At 37.2% G+C, this 25,520-nt stretch overlaps 2 protein-coding genes and 1 non-coding gene across 4 annotated transcripts in view; all 3 read left to right on the top strand.

Annotated features, from left to right (window-relative positions):
- Positions 1-4,571, top strand: part of CPD (carboxypeptidase D) — an 81,161-nt gene extending 76,590 nt beyond the window's left edge. The window contains exon 21 of the mRNA XM_015534877.2: positions 454-4,571. Coding sequence (XP_015390363.2) covers positions 454-680 — 227 coding nt within the window. The 3' untranslated portion in view covers positions 681-4,571. The remainder of the gene's footprint in view (positions 1-453) is intronic.
- A 7,164-nt stretch (positions 4,572-11,735) lies between these two features.
- Positions 11,736-11,842, top strand: LOC122233806. The gene has a single exon (XR_006211538.1). It is a non-coding gene; the product is annotated as a U6 spliceosomal RNA (small nuclear RNA).
- Positions 11,843-14,122: 2,280 nt separating this feature from the next.
- The window catches only part of GOSR1 (golgi SNAP receptor complex member 1), a 46,689-nt gene continuing 35,291 nt past the window's right edge, over positions 14,123-25,520 (top strand). The window contains exons 1-4 of one of the 2 annotated variants that reach the window (XM_007076090.3): positions 14,123-14,208; positions 16,941-17,055; positions 21,168-21,255; positions 21,637-21,744. In XM_007076090.3, coding sequence (XP_007076152.2) covers positions 14,178-14,208; positions 16,941-17,055; positions 21,168-21,255; positions 21,637-21,744 — 342 coding nt within the window. In that variant the 5' untranslated portion in view covers positions 14,123-14,177. Of the gene's footprint in view, positions 14,209-16,940; positions 17,062-21,167; positions 21,256-21,636; positions 21,745-25,520 lie in introns of both variants that reach the window. The other variant, XM_007076089.3, reaches the window with a different exon arrangement.

Here is a 25,520-nt window from a genome sequence, read left to right as displayed (position 1 = left end):
GAGTTTTGGCTTGGGGTTTTGGTATTTTTCCTTACCTGTATTTTTTCTCTTTTTTCTTTTTTTAAAAATTTTTGTAATGTTTTTGCTTTTTGAGAGACAGAGAGAGACAGAGCGTGAGTGGGGGAGGGGCAGAGAGAGAGAGGGAGTCACAGAATCCAAAGGAGACTCCGGGCTCTGTGCTGACAGCTCAGAGCCCGATGCAGGGCTCAAACCCACAAACTGTGAGATCATGACCTGAGCCGAAGTCGGACGCTTAACTGACTGAGCCACCCAGGCGCCCCGTTTATCTGTATTTTTCTACACGTACTGTCTGTGTAATAATAAACGGTTGTTTTTGAGTGCGTGAAATAAAAATAAAAGAAGTAAAGGGCATATTATGAAAAGCATCACTGTAAGCAGCTTATTCATATCCTTAAAGTGGAACACCACTCAAGTGGCAATTTTGTTTGATAGGTGCCACCATGTCAGCGTTGATCCTAACAGCTTGCATTATTTGGTGCATCTGCTCAATCAAGTCTAACAGACATAAGGATGGCTTTCATCGGCTCAGGCAGCATCATGATGAGTATGAAGATGAAATTCGCATGATGTCAACAGGCTCCAAGAAGTCCCTCTTAAGCCACGAGTTCCAGGATGAAACAGACACTGAAGAGGAAACCTTATATTCTAGCAAACATTGAAACAGACCTCGCACATCTCCCAGCATAAGTACCCAGCAAAATTACAGTTCCTTTTGGGAGACACTGCATTCAGAAGAAAGACTCTCTTGCTTCTTCAAAGAGCTTTGGGAAGTTAACTTGCTAAATTTGTATTCTCTGTGAATTTGGCTGGCGGTTTTGAACTTCCCCTCCTTTAAGTACTGTTACCTTAAAAAAAAAAAAATCTGCTTTCTATTTATGCAGCAGAGATGGGACAGCCACTTTGTTTTTCTTTTTAATTTAAGATGAGCTGTTTGGAGCTTACGTTATAACTGCATAAAGCCACTTGGATCTTATATTTTGCACATCAGGTGTTTACTAGTGGCTTTAGCTTTTTTATTTTAAATGGCCAAAAGAATCCAGAAACATTTAGGCAGGGACAGCAGTCAGAATCTGACATAAAGCTTTAAAAACTCAAGGTTTCTCAACCTACTGAGAAGTACTTTTCTCTAGTTATTAAGCAGCTGGAGTTTCTCTTATTATTCAGGTTTAATGGAGGCTGAATTGATTTTTAAATATATAACATTAGGAAATGAATACATGGGCTTCCTCATTTGGCTTTCTACTTGTTCCAAGGTTAGATCAGAACTGGTGGGCAGTGCTCTAAGCGGGACTTCACTACCTCTCTTATAAGGTTTGGCAAAGTTCTAATACCCCCATTTTACGGGAGAACTTGTTGACTTTGTTGTAAAAGATCTAAATGTCCATTTGAATAGAACTGAGAGGGAGATCTACCAAAAGCTAAAACTCGCGCGGCATATCTTTTAACTTGGTAAAATCCCACAGGTGCTGCTGCTTTTTATCTGTGAAGCACTAGTTTATTCTAGGAATGCCTAATTCTTTAATATTTCCTAAATTTGAAACTTTTTCTGTGTTGTACACTTATGGCTTTCAGATGACCCGGCAATGTACAAGATCTGAATTCTACTGAAAATATCTGGAAGTGTGGAAGAGACCTACTTGCACGTCCTTAACCTACATTTGAACACAAAATAACTACAGTTCATGCTCCAGTTCAAGCCTACGGATATCCTACTGTTACTGAAATAGCTTGGCCAGTCTTATTCATATAGGTCTCTGCAAGTGATTGGGTTCTTTGTCCTAATGTTTCATTTGGCAGTCTCTTTTTGATCAACCAATTTTGTTAAAAGTTCAATTGAAAGCATTTAAATATGGCTCCCTCCATTAAAAGAAAATGTAAACTGTGGATTGCCGTGTGCTCTAACACTGTGGTGAGAAAGTATCATCTTCACTGCCAGTCAGGTTATTGCAAAGACCTGAAAGATTTGCATTTTATTGTGTCTGTCATATCATGCTATTCAATGGAATTGATGCTTTTTTTAAGTATGAGTCTTACCAATGATCTAATGGTTTAATACCTTTGAATGTTTTTAGTGGCCAACTTGCTGCTGAGTTTGTACTAAATCAGGGGATCAAAAAACTTGCTCTCATCTTTTCAAATTGTATTCTATATCCATTAACGTATCAGTCATCCCAAAGCCTTCCTCTGGAGTGGTTTACCACCCATGTAGGTCATTCCACGTTTTGTGAGGAATGCACCCGAAGTGGCTTTATAAAAAGAGATTTGGCTAAGCAGGAATAATGAGGTCACGATATTTGTTAGTATCTGCGATAAATTTGGGTGGTTCAAGGTTAAGCCATTCTGGTATTAATCCTATCATTAACAACTCTAAATTTTGAGCCCTTGCCACCCCATTCTCACCTGACCACATACACAGAACAGCTAATGCTTCATGAAATATATGTGGTTTAACTTCTTCTAATAATACTTTACATTTTCTTTAAGGGGATGATGTGGTGGCATTGCTCTTTTGAGCTTTACTTTTAAGAGCGCAAAGTCAGAAAACCAACAAGGCCAGAGTGGCTGGCCCTGGTTGGGACATTGCAGGTGGAAATGAAACGAAGTTGATATGACAGCCTTTACTTTTTTAGCATTGGTCTTCAGTAGAGGGTGCCTTTTAAATTCATTTCTCTTTTGAGTTAAACATATCTTTAACTGTACATCACAGTGGCTGCAGTCCATGCCTTTTAAGCATGTATAAAAATTTTTTTAGAAATGAACATACAAATAGTTCTTTTAGTAATTTTTCCTGAAAGTAAAACCAAATTCTGCTATAAATCTTGAATCTTTAATGAATTTCTAAATAATGCATTGCTCTGGAAAATAAGACCTTCTCAGCCTGTGTTACCTATGAACATGAATGTATAGGATCATGACTACTAAGATTGTGTTCTCGGCCCTGCTTTGTTTTTTATTTGTGGATCTAATCTTAGACCACATTAACTGCTTAAGGCATTGAAGCCATAGGGGATAGGGAATGCATTTCTTCAGTGTTTCTCCTAGAGACTTTCCATTTCCCTGGAGTCATGGAGGCAAGTAAGTATCACAGTATTAAGGAATTTGCCCAAATCTGAGTTGTGCCTTTCTTTCCTCACAAGGCATGTTTTTTGTCCTGGTGATCAGTTTGTAAGCCTTCTTCCCTCCCAGCTCCTTAATAAAGGCAAAGTGATTGAGTAGGTAATGTTCAAAGTGTCTGCCTGTGTAAATGTACTTGTTAATGTACGGTTAATGCAGTTCCATAAGATGAACTCAAGTTAATTTCAGAAGGAGAGACCTTTTGGTTTTGCTGTATTTCACTGAACACTTGCATAGTGTTTGGGATTCCATCCAGTTGAGGAATGCTTGCAATTTTCATTGGAGGGAATTTGCTTTGGGACTTTGTCATCCTCCAGAAAGCAAACATAATGTATATTCGGCCCAGTATGATTGATTGGTTAATCTTTGGTAACTTTCACCTGGACGGCATTTGCTGAATTAATGAATATTGAACTTAAAACTAATTATGAGTTGACAAATAAATAAAAGGTAGTCGTATGCCTCAGCTTATTGTGTTTCTGAGCTAATACCAGGTTACTCAGTAACCATGACTTGCTCCCCTATATCCATTTATTCTCAATAGTAAATAGTTTTCTCGTCTTGTTGCCAGAAATGCACTTGTGCTAGGTTTTGTCCCTGCTGTATTAAAAGCTTCTTGGCTATGAATGCTGTAATGGTGCCCTGCCTTATGGTTCTCTGATAGAATTGTTTTCAACAATAGCAACTTTATTGTTACTACAAAAAATTCGACCGTGGTTGATGTTCAGTGATTTTCTATCTAGAAACTTTTTGGTAGCTCTTTGAGTTTCTGATTTGTTTTAACTAAAGCAGATTCTTTGGGGGTGGTTAGGGCCCTTGATTAATGTCAACTAAACTTGGATTTACCGTTCATGAAGAAATATCTCCCAACACCCATTTCTCCAATTTTTAGCACTGATTAATTAATATTCCATTTGATTTTCAGAATATTGTCCTAGTTGATTTTGATTAGACAGAACATATTATGAAATTGAAACTAGGCTACCATCTTAAGGCAATTGGATATAAATTATGCAAATATGTATGATTATGACTTTTATAAATGGCGTAACATGAGTGTACTGGCTACGCTCTATGCTGGCCATGCTGCAGATTTTCCGGAGGTAGGACATAATGGTATTTTTTTTATGCTCAGAGTAAAAATCAACTTTTCGCCTCTTTGTTTTTCCAGAGTGACATTCCCAGGCTCCAGAACAATTCTATAGCTATTCATGTGAGGTGCCCAACACTCATTCATCTCAAGTGCTTCAGTCTTGGTTTATCTCATGCACTGTGCCTTCAAAATGAAATTTTTAAAAGGGACTTTAAATGAAGTTGAATAGTAGTTTTAAAAAAGTCAATCTGTGTAATTTATGTGAAATCTAATTGTAATGAGGTCCTTTCTGTTTTTTATATGTAAACAGATCTACTAATCCTGTATAAAGGTTATTTTATGATGTTTGTCTTTCTTTGTGTTTTGTCTCATAATCTTTTTTCAAAGGCAACAGACCAAAAAAAATTATTGTCCCAATTTGAAAGCTATGTATTTAGTTTTTCTACCTGTGCTAAGGGGAAAAAATAGTACCAGGCTAGGAATACAGAGTGTTACCTGTAGAATGTTTTTGTCTTCACAAATTGACTTGAAAGAAAGCTGTTTCCAAAATAATCCCATCTTACAGTAGTAGCCACAGTTCTCCTTTCTGTTTGTGGCTCAGCTAGATTGCTATATGTCCAATCATTTCACAACAAACACCACAAAGCTGGCCACTGAAAAGTTTATGTATGCATTTCAAACTTGTTTGTTAAAAAGTTTATCCTTTTTCCAAATAAGCCACATTCTATAATGTGTCCTGCCACCTTAGGCACAGTGGTGATGAATTCACTGTCCCCTTTAAATTTAGCAATGATTCGTTGATACTGCTGGTCTAATAGGAATAGGGAAAGCAAAGTTATATAAAAATATGGGTTCTACTGACAAGGAACTCCTAGTCCAGACCAGAGAAATAGAAATGAAAATATGCTTTACTTCCACAGTGATTGGTTCCTCTAAAAAAGAAAATCTCTGTGGCAGGGGAAGTATAACATGGAGATTCGAACGTGGACTTTGGAGCCGGACCGATCTGTGATGGATTCTTTGCTCTACCACTTGCTCCCTACGTGACCTTGCATTGTACAAGTTTCTCCACATTCTCTAAGTCTTAATATCTCTGCCTGTTAAGGAGTAATACCTGATAGGATTGTATTGACGTAGTATTTAACTCAGAATTGAATGCCCATGGTAACCAGCATCATTTTTCTTCATTTGTCTGATCTTTTGAAAGAAAGGTGTTTTATCAAATATATGAACAGAGATCCGTTTACAGGTGGTCATTTTAACTTAGAAGAAATCCCTACACATGAATACTAAAAAAACAAAACAAAAAAAAGAGCTATGAAATTTTCCATTATGTAGTTCCATAGATTGTCTATAGCATGGCAGTAAAGTTTTGAAAATTATGCCAAATGCTTCAGATTTGTTTTTAAATGAAATTAGATTGTATTTATGCCTATTCAGTGAAAAGAGCCTTACTTAATCTGCTACAGGAAATCCGAATAGTGATAATGGTTCTTTTCCCCTCAGTGTTTGAAATGTTTTCCTGAATTTTTTGTCAGGAGTTTTCTCATAACTGATCAAGAACCTTTTGGTTTCTACCATAAATGGTAATCTATCAGTGATGTTTCATTTTTCAGGTTTCTAGAAGCTAATTGTCCTCAGCAATTAAGCATGATGCTCAGTGCTAAATGAGCACTCAGTTATGAATAAATGCCATTGTGTTAGGCCTTCACCTCTAATTCTCACTTGCAGCTAGAACACCAACTGATTGTATGCTGTTTATTGCAAACCTCAGATACATGCATCATTAATTATTACCCACACTTAAAAGCAATGAAATCAGCATACAAAGCCCAATTTTAACTTCAATATTACAGTTTCCACCTACATTCATCAGTAGAATGTTAAAAACAAGCATGTTATTTCTTTTGCACTTTGTCTGGAGTCAGATGGAATCCTATTCCCTATTAACTGCATAGACAAATGTACACAAGGCAAGCAAGGAGCAGAAAGTTGTTCAAGTTTAGAGGCCAGGCTGGACAAGACTGAATACAGAAGGGTGAGAAGATTGAAAGTGTGGTAATTGGAAGTGGGAGTATATCGAGATGATTACCTCCATGTCAGCAAAGACAATTTATGGATTCAGTTAGAAGCAATAGGAAAAGGTTGTGTTGCAATCAAAATGTAGGTGGAAAATAGTAGCCGATGGAGAAATTTAAGATGGAATATGTAGAAAGAAATTGCAGCTGAAGTAGAAATTGTTATAACATGGGTTATATTCTGTGACTGTCATCGAGATTGACCAAAAGCAAAGGGGTCATGGGGAAAGATCTAGATTGCTAGATCTGAACCACTACTATTTTTGAGTTTTTGAAGTTATTCCAATGTATATAATTATTATTGTCTATTAGGTATTATTCCAGTAGGGTTGTTTAAGATCAAACAGGCTTTTTTTTTCCAAGAGTTTGAAAGATGTGAGGTGCCCATAATAATTGATCCTAAAGATAGAGAATGGGATAGGTGAAGAGTGGGCTGATTATGGTAATGGGTGAATTGGACAAGTCGTGGATTTTTTAGGAAATAATTTTAGAATAGTTTTAGGTTTACAGAAGAGTTGCAAAGATAATGTAGAATTGACTACTGGGTTTTTACTTGGAAGATGTGGATGTCCAGAGGGCAACAGGGGAAGGGTTGTATATATAGTCTTGTATTCAGCAGAACTTGAATGGAACAAAGGGACTGATCACAGCAAATAAGGTGTCTAGAATCTAGCCAGGCAGGCACAGCCTGTGTGGTCCTGGCGTCACGCCATGTGGTACTACCTCTAGGTAACTGAGTTAAACTCAGTTCTTCTCTAGAGGAAGGCATTTCCATCCTAGATTTGGAGGAGACCTCTTGATTTTTCAAGGGCAATGACCAAACACGGGCAAAGATAACCAAGCACGTAGGGAAATAAGACACCTCCAGTAAGAAAGCAGAAAAAGTTCTATGCTGGTTTCAGATGCTGACATCTGAAAACACTGTAAAACAAATATACTTACTATTTTCAAAGAATAAAAGATAAGCCTGAGACTATAACAGGAAACTATAAAATAATAAAACTTCCAGAAGTGAAAGTACAGAAGTTAAAATGCACAGTTATACTGGCGGATTGGACACAGAGAAGCAATGAACTTGAAAATAGATCCATAGAAAGTCTCTCTTATGCAGCACAGAGACAAAAAGGTAGAAAATATGAAAGACAGGGTCAAAGTGTGGACTGAACATAAGACTAATACATGTTTGATCATCAGTGTTCTAGAAGAAAAGGGGAGAAAGAATAGAACATAAACTATTTTGGTACAATGATGCAGAATTTTCCAAAATTGATAAATGACATCTGTAGATTTAAGGCACTCAATCTAAGCAAAAAAGGTAAGCGCCAACAACTAGGCACCTCAGTGAAGCCGCTAAGCACCAAAGACAAAGAGAAGTGGTCAGAGAGAAAAGTTAACTTCAAAAAATAAGCAGTTAGACTAAAAGATTAGAGACTCACTCCCAACAGTGGAAACCAGAGTACAGTAAAATTATACTTTGAAGGTGCTGGGTAAAACACTAAATAGCTTCCAACATAGAATTCTATATTGAGCAAGTCATTCAAGAATAAAGGTGAACGACCAGGTAGCTGAAGACATTGGTGAAGCCCAAGCTACCTGTCTTCCAATATTTCATTGCAAAGTAATGCAAAAAACAGGAAGGAAAAATTAAACCTACACAAGAGTCACACTCTCAGCATAACCTGAAGTCAGAGAATTTCGAAATGCCAAACTACCTGAATAAAATGAGAAAAATCATCAGATCTCGGCACGTACTTCCATATGCCTGCCCCAACACCAAACCTGTGCGAGGCTTTGTGGAGAGAAGGCAGATGGAGATGAACAGCAAGAAAGAAAAGAAGGGCCTAATGTTAGTCTCAAACTACTGCCAGAAGGACCAAGTCCACCTTCAGTCTGAATGGTCTAAAAACATGTCCAAGTAGATCAGAGTACAAACTACAGAGAAGAGGCTTCAAAGTGAGCACAATTCAAAGGGGGCAGGCATGATTTAAAGGGACAGCTTTGAAACACAGAGCTTCTGGTGAAGGAAAATTTAACAAGTGATGAGAAAGAAAAGAAGCAAAGAGGAATGTTTAAGAGTCCTGCAACTTACAACCTCTCCCTATCACCAAAATAAATCCATAAAAAAATCTAAAGTACCTGGATTTTGCTAGATTGATGGAAGAGACCTCAGCCATGAAGCATGAAAGTACGAATGACAGATATGGATATTGACAAAGAAAAAACAAACTTGTCACCACTCGCAGATTTGATTATGCATGTGAAAAATACAAAATAATCTACAAGTAAATTAGAAATAATAAGATAATTTAGTTCTACTTCCAGCTATAGATGAATTGGCTTGAAACAAAAAGACCTTCCCTTCAGGAACAATTAGAAAATCTGGATTTAAAAACAAAACAAAACACTTGTTTGAAAGAGTGAAGAACTACTAAGGTAACAAGGACTTATGGGGTCAAGATCCTAGAGCAAAGGGAATTTAGAGGTGAACATGACAGTCAAGTTTCACCTTGAGGGATTTGTTGATTCATAACTGAATCTGAGAGTCATAACTAACTGAGAGTTACAGGTATGTAGTAGCAGAGAGGGCAGGCAAGAGGCAGAGAACCCAAACAGAAGCTGTAGCCAGTATCACTGGGTCGGGGGAAAATATGAATTCAGCACTTGTCAAGGAAGGGGCACTGGTCAACAGGCTTTCAGTTAGGACACTTGGGTGGCACATTAGAAGTAAGGGCAAATTAGAAACGGACCAATTTTTACAAACCCAGAATCCTACTTGGTAAAAGTCCCAGCCCATACTTGAGTAAGCTGGTGTGCCACTACCTGAACTGCCTGTGTGAAGTGCAGTAAACTGTCTCTGGAAGAAGATATCATCTGGGGCCTCAAATGATTACTACAAATTTTAATTTAGAATATATAGCATCCAATTGAAAGTTATTTTTATTGTCAAAAGACACTATCAAAAGATGAAAGATCAAGAGAAAAAAATAGAAACAGTTCCATAGGAGTTACAGATTTTTCATTTATCAGAAACTTAAAAATAATGGTAATGAATAAATGCAGAAAGAAAAGATGAATTTTAGCAAACAATTAAAATGTATTAAAAATTAAATGGAAGTTTTTCGATTCTGGACAAAATGGAGTAGATGTATTTCTCTTCAATTCCTCCCACTAAGCACAGAAAGGGTGGAGAGACGGAGGCAAACCAGTTAGGGACCTCTGTACCCAAGAAACGACATGTGGTGAATTCCTTGGGTTTTCTTTCTGCCTCATATATCCCATAGTGGGTGTTGCATTATATATCCCATAATGGAGAAGCTGGCAATCCAGAGATGCCAAAGGGTGCAGACAGAAAAACCCCAAAAGAAAATGCTTTTGTAGCCAAAGGACACAGGAAGGGGCAGCCTACGAAGGTGCAATAATTTTAGACAATAATTGCACCGCTCCAGCCAAATGCTACCAAAAACAAACAAACAAACAAACAAAAAACAAGGCCCATTTCTACCCCTTACAGCAATGGCTGAGCAGGAAGCCTAGACTCCACCCTCACCTGGCTGTAATAAAGCCAGGATGGGTGGGTAGTGTCAAAGAAGGCCCAGGTGGAGAGCCAGGACCTCCACACAGCACAGTGGTAATGAGGCCCCCGTCATGGTGTCACTGAGGGCCATCTGTGGAAGAGTAACAAGGCACCCCCACCCACCACCTGGGCTATCAACAGAGGCCAGGGGAGAGTCTGAATTTCTTTACTTCAACCTGGTAGTAACAAGGCAGTTCCCCACCACCCCCACCAGCACAATGTCAGAGGAGTTCTGCTTAAACAGAAGCTTTAAATAAGATTCAGGGTCTTAAAATATCAAGGATTACAACTTAAAAATCATTAATTATACCCAGAACCCAAAGAATTTCAACTTGAATGAAAAAATAGATAATCAACAGATGTGAATATCAAGATGACACAGATGTTGGAATTATCTGATAAGGACATAATAAATATATTGTAATGAGCAATTATAAATAAACTTAGAACAAATGATAAAAAGAGTCTTAGCAAAGAAATAGAAGGTTTGTCTAGGTGCCTCAGTTGGTTAAGCATCTGACTCTTGATTTCAGCCCAGGTCATGATCCCAGGGTCATGAAATTGACCCATACGTCAAGCTCCATGCTGAGCGTGGAGCCTGCTTAAGCTTCTATCTCTCTCCCTCTCTTTCTGCTCCTCTACCTAACTTGCATGTTCTCTCTAAAGTTTTTTTTTTTTTAAGAAAAAAAGGAAATAGAATATATGAGGAACCAAATGGAAATTTTAGTTCTGAAAAATACAAAAAATGAAATGAAAAACTCAGTGAATGGGCTCGCTATCAGAATGGAGGGAAGAGAGGAAAGATATGCTTGTCAGTGAACTTGAAGATAGAACATGGAAATTACCCAATATAAAAAACAGAAAACAGAAAGAAATTAGTAGAGCCTCAGGTATATGTAGGACACTAACAAAAGATCTAGCATTCATCTCATCAGAGTCCCAGAGGAAGAGGAGAAACAGTATGGGGAAGAAAAAGTAGTAGAAGAAACAATGGCTGAAAATTTCCCAACTTTGCCAACTGGCATGAACCTAGGATTCAAGAAGCTAAAGAGGATAAAACCAAAGAAAACCACCTTAAGATGCATTGTAATTACCTTTCTGAAAACAAAAGAAAAATTTTGAAAGCAGTGATAGAGAAAAGACACCTTAGCTATAGAGGAAAAACCATTCAAAGAACAGCCAGTTTCTCATCAGAAACGTGGAAGCCAGAAGAAATTGGCACATTTTTCAAGTGCCAAAGGAAAAAAAAAATATGAACCTTAGCTTCTATATCTGGCAACAATATCTTTCAGGAATGAAGGGGAAATCAAGATGTTATCAGATGAAGAAAAACAAGTAGAATTTGTCTCCAGCTGACCTACTCTTTAAAAAAATGGCTAAATGCCATTTTACAAAGCCGTAATCATCAAGACAGTATGATATTGACACAAAAACAGACCATACACCAATGGAATACAATAGAGAACCCAGAAATGGACCCACAAATATATGGCCAACTAATCTTTGACAAAGCAGGAAAGAATATCCACTGGAAAAAAAGACAGTCTCTTTAGCAAATGGTGCTGGGAAGACTGAACAGCAACACGCAGAAGAATGAAACTGGACCCCTTTCTTACACCATACACAAAAATAAATTCAAAATGGCTGAAAGACCTAAATGTGAGACAGGAAACCATCAAAATCCTACAGGAGAAACAGGCAGCAACCTCTTTTATCTCAGCCACAGCAACTTCTTACTTGACATGTCTCCAAAGGCAAGGGAAATAAAAGCAAAAATGAGCTATTGGGACCTCATCAAGATAAAAGTTTCTGCACTGCAAAGGAAACAATCAACAAAACTAAAAGGCAACTGACAGGGCTTGCTCCGGCAGCACATATACTAAAATTGGAAGGATACAGAGAAGATTAGCACAGCCCCTGTGCAAGGATGACACACAAATTCGTGAAGCTTCCATATTTTTATGTGGATCTTGAGAAACTCAACAGCAGACCATGGGGGAATGGAAGGGAAAAAATAGTTACAAACAGAAAGGGAGGAGGGCAAACCATAAGAGACTCTTAAATACAGAGAACAAACTGAGGGTAGATGGGGAGGTGGGGGAGAGGGAAAATGGGTGCTGGTCATTGAGAAGGGCACTTGTTGGGATGAGCATTGGGTGTTACACGTAAGCGATGAACCATGGGGATCTACCCCAAAAACCAAGAACACACTTTACACACTGTTATGTTAGCCAATTTGACAATAAATTTTATTTTTAAAATAAATTTAAAAAAATTTAATAAAAAAAAGGCAACTGACAGAATGGGAGAAGATATTTGCAAATGACATATTGGATAAAGGGTTAATCCAAAATCTATAAAGAACTTACCAAACTCAACACCTGAAAAACAAATAATCCAATGAAGAAATGGGCAAAAGACATGAATAGACACTTTTTCAAATAGGACATCCAGATGGCCAACCAACACATGAAAAGATGCTCAACATCACTCATCATCAGGGAAATAAATGCAAATCAAAAACACATTGAGATACTACCTCACACTAGTCAGAGTGGCTAAAATGAACAACTCAGGAAACAACAGATGTTGGTGAGGATGTGGAGAAAGGTGAACCCTCCTGCACTGTTGGTGGAAATGCAAACTTATGCTGCCACTCTGGAAAACAGTGTGGAGGTTCCTCAAACAATTAAAAATGGAATTACCCTACAACCCAGCAATTGCACTACTAGGAATTTATCCAAAGGATACAGGAATGCTGATTAGAAGGGGCACAGGCACCCCGATGTTTATAGCAGTGCTATCAACAATAGCCAAATTATGGAAAGAGCCTAAATGTCTATTAACTGATGAGTGGATAAAGAAGATGTGGTATATATATATATATACACAATGGAATACTACTCGGCAATGAAAAAGAATGAAATCTTGCCATTTGCAACAACGTGGATGGAACTAGAGGGCATTATGCTAAACAAAATAAGTCAGTCAGAGAAAGATACATGATTTCAATCATATGTGGAATTTGAGAAACTTAACAGATGACCATAGGGGAAGGGAATGAAAAATAAGATAAAAACAGAGAGGGAGGCAAACCATAAGAGACTCTTAAATACAGAGAACAAACTGAAGGTTGATGGGGTGGGAGTGGAGGGAAATGGGTGATGGGCTTTGAGGAGGGCACTTGTTGGGATGAGCACTGGGTGTTGTATGTAAGTGATGAATCACAGGAATCTACTCCTGAAGCCAAGATTACACTGTATGTTAACTAACTTGAGAAAATACATACATACATACATACATACATACAGCACACTTACTCAAAAAAACGACTAAATGAAATTCTTGAAACAGAAATGAAATGATAAAAATGATAAAAGAAGGAAACTTGGAACGTCAGGAATGAAGAAAGAAAAATGGAAAGAGTAAAGTAAGTGTAAGTACAGTCATCTTTCCTTCTCCTTTTGTATTCTATAAATTATGTTTGACAGTCAAAGCAAAAATGATAACATCTGGTGTGGTTCTCGATGAATGTAGAGGAAGTCTTAAAAACAGTCATAACTGGGAATGGGTAAACAGACAGGTATCATTTAAACACCTTTACTGGAGGTAACTTGTACATTTCACTAGAACTGGTAAAATGTGGACACAGGTCGACTGTGATAATTTACATATCTAGAAAGGGTGGCTTTGGAAGGCTGATTTTGACAGGTTGAGGGTGAAGGATAAGGTACATAAAAGCAGCATACACTTTCTAGATTTGGCAGCTGAAAAAGAAGAAGGCTGGGACTCGAACTGCTGTAGACAGGAGAACAGGCGGCCAGTGGAGAAGAGCACTTATGTCAGAGTGGAATAACTAGGCAGAGAGAGGATGGAAGGGTTGGCCTTGGGAAGAAAAGAGCCTCTGGCTCTGAGAAGGGAAGAGGTTGGCCGAAGACACCTATTGAGAAAAGGTGAGGAAAACAGGGAATTATGTCTAATGATGACTTTCTTCTCAGTCAAGCAGGCCCCTGCTGAGAGAGAGGATAAGCCGAATCGAAGGCGATGATACAGGTTAGGTGTTCCGCCCGAGGGTATGAGCTCCAGGACAGACATTCAGGCAGTGTCAGTGAGTAAAACTCGTTTTCAGTCCCACTGCTCAAAAGCTGTGAAATGACAATTGACCGCCAGGTGGCGGTGTCTGTGGAAGCTCACGTATCCCATCGGCCCTGGCGCCGGGGCGGAAGAAGGTGTGGAGCTAATTCTCTGATTCGCATCGCCTCTACTCTCCTATCCCGACTGACGTTGGATAACAAAGATGGCTGCAGGAACCAGCAATTATTGGGAAGGTAAGGGCGAGCGTTACTGTGTGGGTCTCGCCGAGAGGCAGAAGGGCTGGGTGAGGACGGGTCTTGGGGGAGGTGGCAGAGAAAAGAGCCTGACCTCCGGAGTGGCCGAGCCAACGGGTGAGGCTTGTCTAGTGGGAGCCCCGGGCCTGGGGGCTGAAGAGACCGAACGGTCTGGGGCAAGGGGTTACCTGAGAGGCTTCGGGACCTGGAGCAGGGGCTGGGCGGAGAGAGCTGAGCGCGGATTCAGAAGCAGAGGGTCCTGAGCCGCTGGAGGAGAACTGGGTTGAGAGGCTAAGCGAACTTGGGCGAAGGGGCTTGGGGCACGAACTCTGAGAGGAGACGAGTTTTGAGCGAGAATATCCCAAGCCCAGGAGGCAGGAAGAGTCAGCGTTTTAAGAGTTGAGGTCACTGTTGGACAATTGAGTAGGATAAGGGAAAGAAGGAACTTGTCAGTCCGGTCCATCGGGGGAAGTTGTATGAACGAAGTGTCTCCTACTGGGTCCCCTTGGCAGCTTCAGGCTGCGACTTCGAGGATTGGGTGTCGAGTCGCGTTTGAAGGCAGAGGAAATAACTTTACCCTCTGCTGTAGAGATGAGTTTGTTATAAAGAGAAAGTTGAGAGAACCCCTGTGAATTGCAAAGATTGCATTTGCTATATTTCTGCCAAAAAACCGTCTTGAGATTTGACAAGTACCTTTATTTACTGAAAATATGTTCTGATAAAGCGGGCTCATGTAAAACTCACTCCCGGACCACGGCAACCAAGGATGAGTGAAGGCTCATCTTTTTCTTTCAGTTGCCTCTTTGCTTTATTACAACAGAAACTACTCACTGAATCCTTTTTCTCTTTTAACCTATTTCCTGTTGCTACCCTCTGAAGTCTCTTGGAAACTACAAGTAACAGTATTGTCACTATCAGCCACTCGGTCTAAGAGCTTAATTCTAAGTTCATCCATACTTGCCTGTCATATTTTCTTTTCTTTCTTTTTAATTTTGTTAATGTTTATTTGTTTTAGAGAGAAAGAGAGAGACAGAGCACGAGCAGGGGAGGGGCAGAGGGAGAGGGAGACACAGAATCCCAAGCAGGCTCCAGGCTCTCAACTGTCAGCACAGAGCCTGATGCGGGGCTGGAACTCATGAACCGCAAGATCATGACCTGAGCCAAAGTCAGAGGCTTAACCAGCTGAGCCGCCCAGGCACCCCTTGCCTGTTATATTTTCAAAATACTTTTATTTGATGTTTTCTACTAGGGAAGACAGTTACTAGTTACAGAGAAGCGTGGTTTAAAACGTGTATTTAAATGCCTATTTGCAATGTGTGTACTAGGTAGAAAATATTTTTAAATTATGTACAAGTGGCTATTGTTATCTTTAATACTAGTCATTAGGCTATAGTGGGTTTTTTTAAAACATTTTTATTTATTTTTGAGAGACAGAGAGACAGAGCATGAGTGGGGGAGGGGCAGAGGGAGAGGGAGACACAGAATCCCAAGCAGGCTCCAGGCTCTGAACTATTAGCACAGAGCCCAACGCAGGGCTCGAACCCACGAACTACGAGATCATAACTTGAACCAAGTCAGACGCTTACCGACTGAGCCACCCAGGCGCCCCAGGCTATAGTTTTTTGAAGCTCCATTCTATAATAATTATAGCAGCTTATTATTGACAACCTACTCTGTGCCCGGTACTTTAAGCACATGATTACTAATGCATAGAAAAACCCTGAAGGTAAGGAGTTTAAAAAACAAAAAGCTGAGGTTCATAGGTTAAGCAGATTTTCACTGAATCTCAGAGCCAGTTCTCAGAATCTCAGAACATTAGGCTTAGCTAAGATTCTAAGACTGTATTATACTGCTTCCTACTTCTGGTTGCTGATAAACATATTGAAATAATATTTTGTATTCCTTATTCATGAAAGATGAATCCTTACGATGTTCCTTTCTACATTTCAGCCCTTTTATTTTGACCTCCACTTTACGATGAATGAGAGTACTCACATCTAGAAGTAGCTTTCCAGACTGTGGCTTCTCTCCCTCAACCACTAGGCCAAACTACTATACCAGTGTTTCTGTTTGCTTCTGTTCTTTTAAAACTTAGGCTCTTATTTTGTCATCCTTATATTTGACCTTGTCGATCGCATATTGTTTGTTGTTAATTTAAGCCCCTCTAAGTTTCTTTCAGTAAACTTATTGAAAGACCATTTTTTTAATCCTTTGTTAATGATTATTTTTTCTTAAGCCTCAGTTACTAAGTCATTCTAAGAATTTCATAAGCTTTGGAATATAAAGATATAGGAAAATCTCTGTCAAAAACAGTGATGGTTTTTCTCTTTTATAAAGTTAGTTGGTAAGTTGGTGTAATGTTGGTCATAAACCATACTCGGTTTCTTTATGATTTGTGTTCTCTTCTGTTTCCCGCCAAATTACAAAATTTTAGTCATTGTTACAGAAATAATCCAGGGATGTTAGAACATTTGTTGTCTAGCTGTCTTTGGAATACCGGTGAAATTTTTCACCTCTCCCTGTTTCTCCCCTTCTTGACCCATCTGAAGTTTAAATGAGAGACGATTTGCTTTTCTGGGTAAATCTTTGGTTTTCTTTTTTAACATTCTTTATGGGAGAAACTACCTCAATTTATCATTATTTTCATAGTTTGTTTCTTCAGAATAGCTGTGTGATTTTTATGTCTGCTGATGGACTCTGTTTAATTATTTGCTTTCATGATTTTGTTAAAGATCTCAGGAAACAGGCTCGACAGCTGGAAAATGAACTTGACCTGAAGCTAGTTTCCTTCAGTAAACTATGTACAAGTTACAGTCACAGCAGTACTCGAGATGGAAGACGCGACAGGTATAGGTACTACCAGATTCTGTCTCTTATGCCTTAAACCATATAATTTCTTAAAAGCATTAAAAAATAAACTAAAATATGTAATTCTGTAACTTGGTCTATTGGTGAGTTTTTGATATTTTTTTGTTATTGTTTATATTTTAGTGGTTTATAAAAATTCTTAACCCTTGAGACTAGCATTCATTTGGGATCCTTAAGTAAAGGTCATAAGGATGTCAGGAGGAAAATGCTAAGGCTTAAGAATGAGTTTGCATCAGAGATAAGTTTCTAGTTCAGCCAGTGTAAGGAAATGTGGTTGATTTTCCCATGTTGTCTGTCTGTCTGTCTGTCTATCTGTCTATCTGTCTTTCTTTCATTTATTTTTGAGAGAGAGACAGAGCATGAGCAGGGGAGGGGCAGAAAGAGAGGGAGACACAGAATCTGAAGCAGGCTCCGGGCTATCAGCACAGAGCCCGATGCGGGGCTTGAACTCAGGAGCTGTGAGATCATGACCTGAGCCAAAGTTGGATGCTCAAACAACTGAGCCACCCAGGTCCCCCCCCCCCTTTTTTTTTTTAAGCTTACTTATTTATTTTGAGAGAGAGACAGCACAAGTGGGGGAGGTGCAGAGAGACAGGGAGTGAGAGAGAATCTCAAGCAGGCTCTGCGTGGTCAGCACAGGGCCCGACGCAGGGCTTTAACTCATGAAACCATGAGATCATGGTTTCAGCTGTGCCAAAATCAAGAGTTGGATGCTTAACCAACTGAGCCACCCAGACGCCTCTGCCCACGTTGTGTTTCTTATATCTTTTGATTGCTAAATGGATCTGAGAAACTACCCAAATGTAAAGTGTACATACTGCTATTCTGGTGTTTTAGAATGAATCTAATGCATTGTGTATCCTCACTATTAATCATCCAAGCTATTTTAAATTTGGGGTTTTTTTTTTTTGAGAAGCTTGCATACTACTGTATTGAACATATGGAAGATGTATTTTTATCTTTGAATCTTATGCTCACTTAGGCCATCCCCTTGTTTAAAAAACTGTTAGGAAATATTCACAACACTTAGGAAGGTATGAAGAATAATGGATCCTCATGTGCCTGTTTCCCACTTGAAGAAATAATCATTACCAATTCAGTTGAAGTCCCTGTTATCATCCCATTTTCTACTTCTCTGTAATCTACTCATTATGTTTGTGTTCCTAAAAAATTTATAGTATCTTACTAGTTATTTTGCAGCTCGTGTTTTTGTTTAACATTATCTTTGTGTTTAAGCTATGGATGCATTTAACTGTGGTATATTTATTTGCTACATGTAGTATCATATTGTGATAGTGTAATTGTGTATTATAATCTGTAGATGGACATTGTTTCTAATTTTTGCTAATTAATAATTTTAAGGGCTGACACAGTGTTCATCATGTATCAGGTACTGTTTTAAGAGCTTTATATGAAGGCTGGTAGAACATCTTTACCTATAAAAATGTTTCTGTATATCTAGCAGTGGAATTGCTAGTAGTAGAGCTGTTAGTTGTTATCCGCTCTTTATTTCCCATACTTTTCTGAGGATTGGCAATGGGGTGGGATTATCCTCAGCTACTAAGAATAAAACAATAAATAAAACAATAAAACAATAAAACAATAAATAAATAAATAAATAAATAAATAAAACAAAAACAAAAAGTATCTGGATTTGAGCCCAGATCTTTGTATCTTCAGAGCCTATGCCCTAAACCTTTCTGTGCACATTCCAACAAAGACTCATTTCAACACTACAGCCAAAGTATTGCTTCTTTTTAATAAGGGCACATTATTAAAGAATTAAAGATAGCAAGGCCAACATATTGATTCTGGGACCTAAAAGTAAGCTGTTGGTATATCACATAGCTTTGATTGCATTCCATTGCTTTGGACTTGACTTAGCAAGTAAAGAAAACGAGTGATGTTCTTTTGTATGAGTAAACTTAAACTTATTTTACCACAGCATTTTTCCTGAATTTAAGTCTCCCATATATACTATGCCAGTGAGTATACAGTTTTAAAACTATGAATTGTTAAGAGATACAGTTACATAATGATTTTTCTATATTTTCTGTGCTTCGTGAACTTAATACTTTTACAACTCCTTTAAAGGGAAAACTATCTTGAAAACATTCCCTCAGAAATTCTACAACAAATTGGGACTGACTTTGTAGGTTCTTATAGCCTAACTCTCCTTTCAATAAGAAACGTAAGGCCAGGGAGGATCAAGATGCGATATACATTCTAAAGTGTTTTATTATTGCCCAGATTGAAAGCATGTCATAATGCATAAACTCAGTGATGATCAGAATTCTTCGTCTAGGAGTAATTTTTTTTTTTTTTTACTTTCTCTATTTTGAGAACTTTATGGTCAGTGAATCATCACACATCTATAAAATGAATTAAATTTAACTGAACCTGAATTAAATTTAACTGAATGGTGAATATAGAGATTGTCTTCTCATTCATTCAAGTATTTAATGAGTTATCTACCATGTGCCAGGCACTATTCTGGGTGCTTGGCATATATCTGTGAATAAGACAAGCAATTTCCCTCTTCATGAAGCTTACCTTCTTTGATCCATTGTTTTTTTTCATATATCTGGTAGAGGAGGTTCAGCATTTTTGCCTGAGCACATTCTGAGAGATAACCACAGAACTTTGGGTTGGCCCTAACGTATAATAAAGAACTAGATATTTTGATATATTTTAAGGCAAGTAGCAAATAGAGATTTTTTTTAAGTTTATTTATTTTGAGAGAGAGAGAGAGAGACAGAGACAGAGGGAGAGAGAGGGAGGAAAGGAGGGAGGGAGGGAGGGAGGGAGGGAAGGAGAGGATCCAAAGCAGGCTCCCTGTTGACAGTGCAGAGGCCCATACAGGGCTCAAACCCACGAACCACGAGATCATGACCTGAGCTGTAGTCAGACACTGAACTGACTGAGCCACCCAGGTGCCCCACAAATTGAAATGTTTTAAGAAATAAAAATTTGGACCTAGTTAAACATCTTAAAGTAGAAGTCCTTTTTATTAGCTACTTTTTGGTTATTTGATTGCTTATTACTTTTGCTGTGAAATTGTATGTAGAAAAGGGAAATAGCTAAGGTACTTTTTTGATGTTAAACTGATGACTTAATCTGTTTTCATTCACCACACCCAAGCACTGTCACAGGACAAGCCAAAGTCTTCAGTAAGATTAAAGAGCATAGTCATTGCCTGAGTACTTATCTGTTTTCAGTATAACTGAGATCTCTTTTGAGATGCTCATAGGATAATGCATACTGTTTGCGGATCTAATGAAGGCTAGTGGTTTTTCTGAAGAGGCAAAACAAATTTTCTGGACATCTGGTTTTAGAATTTGAATCTGTCAAACATAAGTTTCACTTATAAAAAGTTAGTTTTTTTGACTGGTTATTCAGATTTTAGAAGAGCTCGCATTTTTTGTAAAACAAAACTGAAACAGTTTTGTAATATAAGTAGAAATGTAGAGAGTTGGTACTGAAACTTCCTTGCTGGACATGGCTATCTATATTAGACTTAAAGCCAGTACTGATTACTTAATAACTAGTTTTCCACGGATCATGTAAATCTTAATTGTATTTCTTTTCGGTAAGAGTCCAGCCAAGAAGAGAGAACTTAATTTGAGGAGCCATAATTGCTTAGGGGTAAAAATTTAAAAAACTATTCCCAAAGATCCCATAAAATAATCCATAATACCTCTTACACCTGCTTTTATATGTAGTACTACTTAGTTCTACAGTTCTGTTTCACACAATTTGTTCTTTTAGATTCAGAATTCAGTGGGCACTGCCATAGCTTAAGTTACTTTCATTTGGGAAATTATAAATAAGCATTTGGAACTTCTTTACATTATTAAGAGTAGATGTATTAAAGCTCAGAAAAATCATATATATAATTATATTTTATACTGAATTTAATATTTGGGACATGTGTGATCTTTATAGGAAAACTTCTATGAAAATTGTAGCTTCTTAAAAAATAAGTCTCTGGGATTCCACTTGACCTCTTTAAGAATCATCTTATTATTTTAAGTATGTTTTAAAAGATTCGGTTTAAGTAATGGATTCTCTTTACTGGTTCCTCTCTTTAGCTCTGACACAACACCCCTTTTAAATGGATCAAGCCAAGACAGAATGTTTGAAACAATGGCCATTGAGATTGAACAGCTTTTGGCAAGGGTAAGTACTTTCTGTGAAATGACTGTTTTGCTAGTTACTATGTTAGTCACTTGTTAGCTATGGTACTAGATTATATTAATGCAGACATATTTATTGAAATCACCTTTTCATCCAAGATATGTGCCTCCCCAGGACACTTGAATTTTCATTACAGCCATTCTCAAGTCTTTTGGGTGTTATTTTTAGCTTTATAGATTATTGAGGGGAAATACTGAATCCTTGCCTGTCGTTTTGTTTTTGGTTTGGGGGTGGTTTTTTATTTGCTTGCTGTTAGCCAGAAGCGCATACAGGCAAATATTTGACTTGTATCTCTTTATATTGCTTTTTAAAATATTTTATTGGTTTTCTTCTCCCTCCTTACTTCCTTCCTCTTCTTTTTAGCTTACAGGAGTCAACGATAAAATGGCAGAATATACCAACAGTGCAGGTGTCCCGTCTTTGAATGCAGCACTGATGCATACATTACAGCGACATAGAGATATATTGCAGGTAGTATATTGCACTGGAGATTTTTAAGTGATTGTAGTAGGTTTTTTTTAAATCCCTGAATAGAATGTATACACATGTATTTAAGAGATTAAAGGGAAGAATCTTCTGAAATGATAAATATTATGCTGCAGAAATTTGTCTTGTTTTACCTTTTTTCCCTCGGTAGAATAAAATTCTGAAAATGATAGCTCTTGCTTTTGCCTGGTAAAAATGAGTAATATTCATCACTAGGTAAATAAACTTCTATTGTGGAAGACCTTGCAATTTCACTAGCAATAATAGTGAAATAGCCAGCTGTCATGCAGAGGCCCTAATATGGTGGTTTGGAGTATACTTTCATCAGGCCTTGAAGATAATGTGGAAGGGAGGTAATACACTATGTTTAGTGTATTGTTTGAGAAAATATTAGAAGTGTACCAATAAAATGAAATAAATTCTTAAATATTTACATTCAGAGATGTTAAAAACATAGAGTAAAAATAGGAAGGCAAATGTTTTTAATGTTGAAAAAATTCAGCAACATTTTCTAATTTTAAAATATAGGAATAGGACACTTTATTTACCTAATGCAAAAATGTGCATGTCATATTAAAAGCTAGCATCACATTTAATGATAAAGTACTGAAAGCATTCCCTTTGAAGAAAGAAGCAAGATAAAGATATCCACAGTCACCACAGATGTTGAATATTGTTTTGGAAGTTCTTGGTGGTACAATTAGAGATATAAATAAACAAGATCTAAATAATGGAAAGGAAGAGGCAAAATTTGCATTATGTAGCAGTGAGAAAATTAGAAACAAATTAAGTAGGATGGTGGATTACAAATTAACATATCAAAGCAAGTAGTTTTCCTACATATAAACAATAACCTGTTAGAAAATATAATAGAAGAAACTATACAATCCTTGTGTAAAAATTTAATAAGAATGACTAAGACTTGCATGTATAAAACTTTACTGAGGAACATAAAAAAAAATTTAATTAAAAAAATTTTTTTAATCTTTATTTATTTTTGAGGGAGAGAGAGAGGCAGAGCATGAGCAGGGGAGGGGCAGAGAGAGAGGGAGACACAGAATCCGAAGCAGGCTCCAGGCTCTGAGCTGTCAGCACAGCTCGAACCCACAAGCTGTGAGATCATGACCTGAGCGGAAGGCGGAAGTCAGATGCCTAAACGACTGAGCCACCCAGGTGCCCCCCAAAAGGATTTAATTTAAATAAGAGAAAAAATTATTTTGCCTTTGGAAAGAATATTTCTCTCTAAATCAGCCTATAAATTGAGTGCCTTCCCAATGAAAAGGGGCTTTTTTTTTCTTTTTTTTCTTCTTCTTTTTTTTTTTTAATTAGCAAAATGACACCAAAGTTCATTTGGATTCACAGAGATACAAGTATAACCAAGAAAAAAAAATGTGAAAATGGAGATAAGTAGTAAAGGATGACTAGTTCTACCAGATATTAAAACCTGTTAAGAAGCTAGAATAATTAAGACAGTTTGATTCTGGAGGAAAAAATATACCAATAGAACTGAATAGAGTTCACATGGAAACTTAGTTTCTGATAAAGGTGGTATTTTAAATCAGTGGGAAAAAGAGGGATCATAAAATAAATAGACCTGTAATAATTGGCTAATTATTTGGGGGGAGAAAACAAACTTGAATTTCTATCTCTGTCCTCTCACATCCAGAATAAAGTCCAAATGGATCAAAGATTTATATGTAGAAAAAGAAATTCTAAATGTTCAGAGTAAAGCATGGAAAATTATACATTTTGGGTAATAAAGAACTTTCTAAACAAGACCTAATAATGTAAACTATAACAAATGTCTAATTTACTTAATGTACAGAGAAATAATAGAAATAAAGAGATAACCTAGGGGTGCCTGGTGGCTCAATCAGTTAAGCTTCCAACTCTTGATTGCAGCTCAGGTCATGATCTCATAGTTGTGAGTTCAAATCTCTGTTAGTGCGGAGCCTGCTTGGGATTTTCTCTCTGTCCCTCCCATGCATTCTCATTCATTCTCTCTATAAATAAATAAACTTAAAAAAAAAAAAAAAAAGATAACCTAATAGGAAAATGGGCAAAGGATACTAACTGGCTGTTTACAGAAAATGTCCAAAACCATAAAAAAGACATTAAACCACATGCTGAAAGGAAAATATACCCATCAATATGAGGTATGATTTTTCACTTGTCAGATTAGCAAATGTTGAAACATATGTAGCACATTATAATAATACAGAAAAATGAGTCCCCATCACTGTTGCTGGGAACATAAATTAGTGGTCATTCTAGAAGGCAGTTTAGCACTATCAAAATTTAAATGTAAGATTCTTTGATTCAGTTATTCTGTTAGGCATTTACTCTTTAAATACACTTAAAAAAGAGAAAGAAATTTCAATAAAATATGTATCTAAGAATGTTTATTTTTCAAACAGCATTTTTTAAACCAGCAAAAAAACAACTAAAATGTTTGCCAGTAGGGAATTTACTAAATGACAGTCATAAGATAGAATTCTATATACCTATTAAAAAGAATGTAGATTTCTGTTTGTTAATATGGAAAGGTTACTTGATGTTTTATGAACTACTGAAAAGAAGGTATATAGCAGAATACAGCTGACCCTTGAACAGTGTGGGGACTAGAGGTGCCAACACCCCACCTCTCCACTCCTGTGCAGTCAGAAATTTGTGTATAATTTTTGACTGCGTAAAAACTTAAGTACTAATAGCCTAGTATTGACTTGAAGCCTAACATAAACAATTGATTAACACATACGTTGTATGTTACACATATTATTCACTGTATTTTTACGATAAAGTAATTTAGAAAAAAGAAAATGTTATTTAAAAAATGATAAAATACATTTACAGAACTATACTATAAAAAATTCACATGTAAGTGGACCTTTGCATTTCAAATCTGTGTTGCTCAAGAATCAATTGTGGTATGATTTCTTTAGCATAAGTGAAAGAAATAATAGGTAAGCTTGTATATACAAAAATGTAGTTCCTGAAAGAAAGTACAAGAAAGTGATAATAGTTATGAGCTGTAGACCAGGATGGTTTTTATTTTTATTACTTTTTGGTGCTCTTTTAGTATTCTCCCATGTTCATATATATTTTTGTTTTTAAAGGGCAGTAGGGGCTTTCTGGGAGATTGGATTATGATTTTCATTTTCTTTATATACATCTCTGAATTTTAAAAAGTAATGAATATTCCTTAATAACTTAAACGTATGGTAGTAGAAAAAGAAAAAGGAAAATATTAAAGATTATTCATTACAATTCTTTTGGTTCTGTTTTTCCTTTGACTGGTTTAGGAATCAAATTTCTGTGGGAGTTCCAAAAAGATGAAATTTGAAAATAAGCCCCATTTGGTGTACACTAAAGAGTCCCTCAGATTTTATTCTAGGCTATTTGGAATCATTTTATCTTAAAATTATTTTCTTCTTCATAATTCTATCTCATAAGGTACTAGAAGATACAAGGATAGTGATCTAGTGCCACTATTACCCTACCACTGAATTGTTTTCATTTGAAAGAAGTTGGTCACTCTTCAGGAAAAGGATTATAATGTTATCTGTACTTCTTGACTGTTTGATTCTTTCTTTTTTTTTTTTTAGAGGTTTATTTATTTATTAATGTTTATTTTTGAAAGAGAGAGAGAGAGAGAGAGCGCACATACAAGCTGGGGAGGGGCAGAGAGAGAGAGAGGGAGACAGAGGATCCAAAGCGGGCTCTGTGCTGACAGCAGAAAGCCTGATGCGGGGCTCGAACTC

The sequence above is a fragment of the Panthera tigris genome, chromosome E1 (assembly GCF_018350195.1).
Source record: "Panthera tigris isolate Pti1 chromosome E1, P.tigris_Pti1_mat1.1, whole genome shotgun sequence".
Lineage (NCBI taxonomy): Eukaryota > Metazoa > Chordata > Mammalia > Carnivora > Felidae > Panthera > Panthera tigris.
Note: the sequence above shows the minus strand (reverse complement) of the source record. Positions and strands in the feature narration are given on the sequence as shown.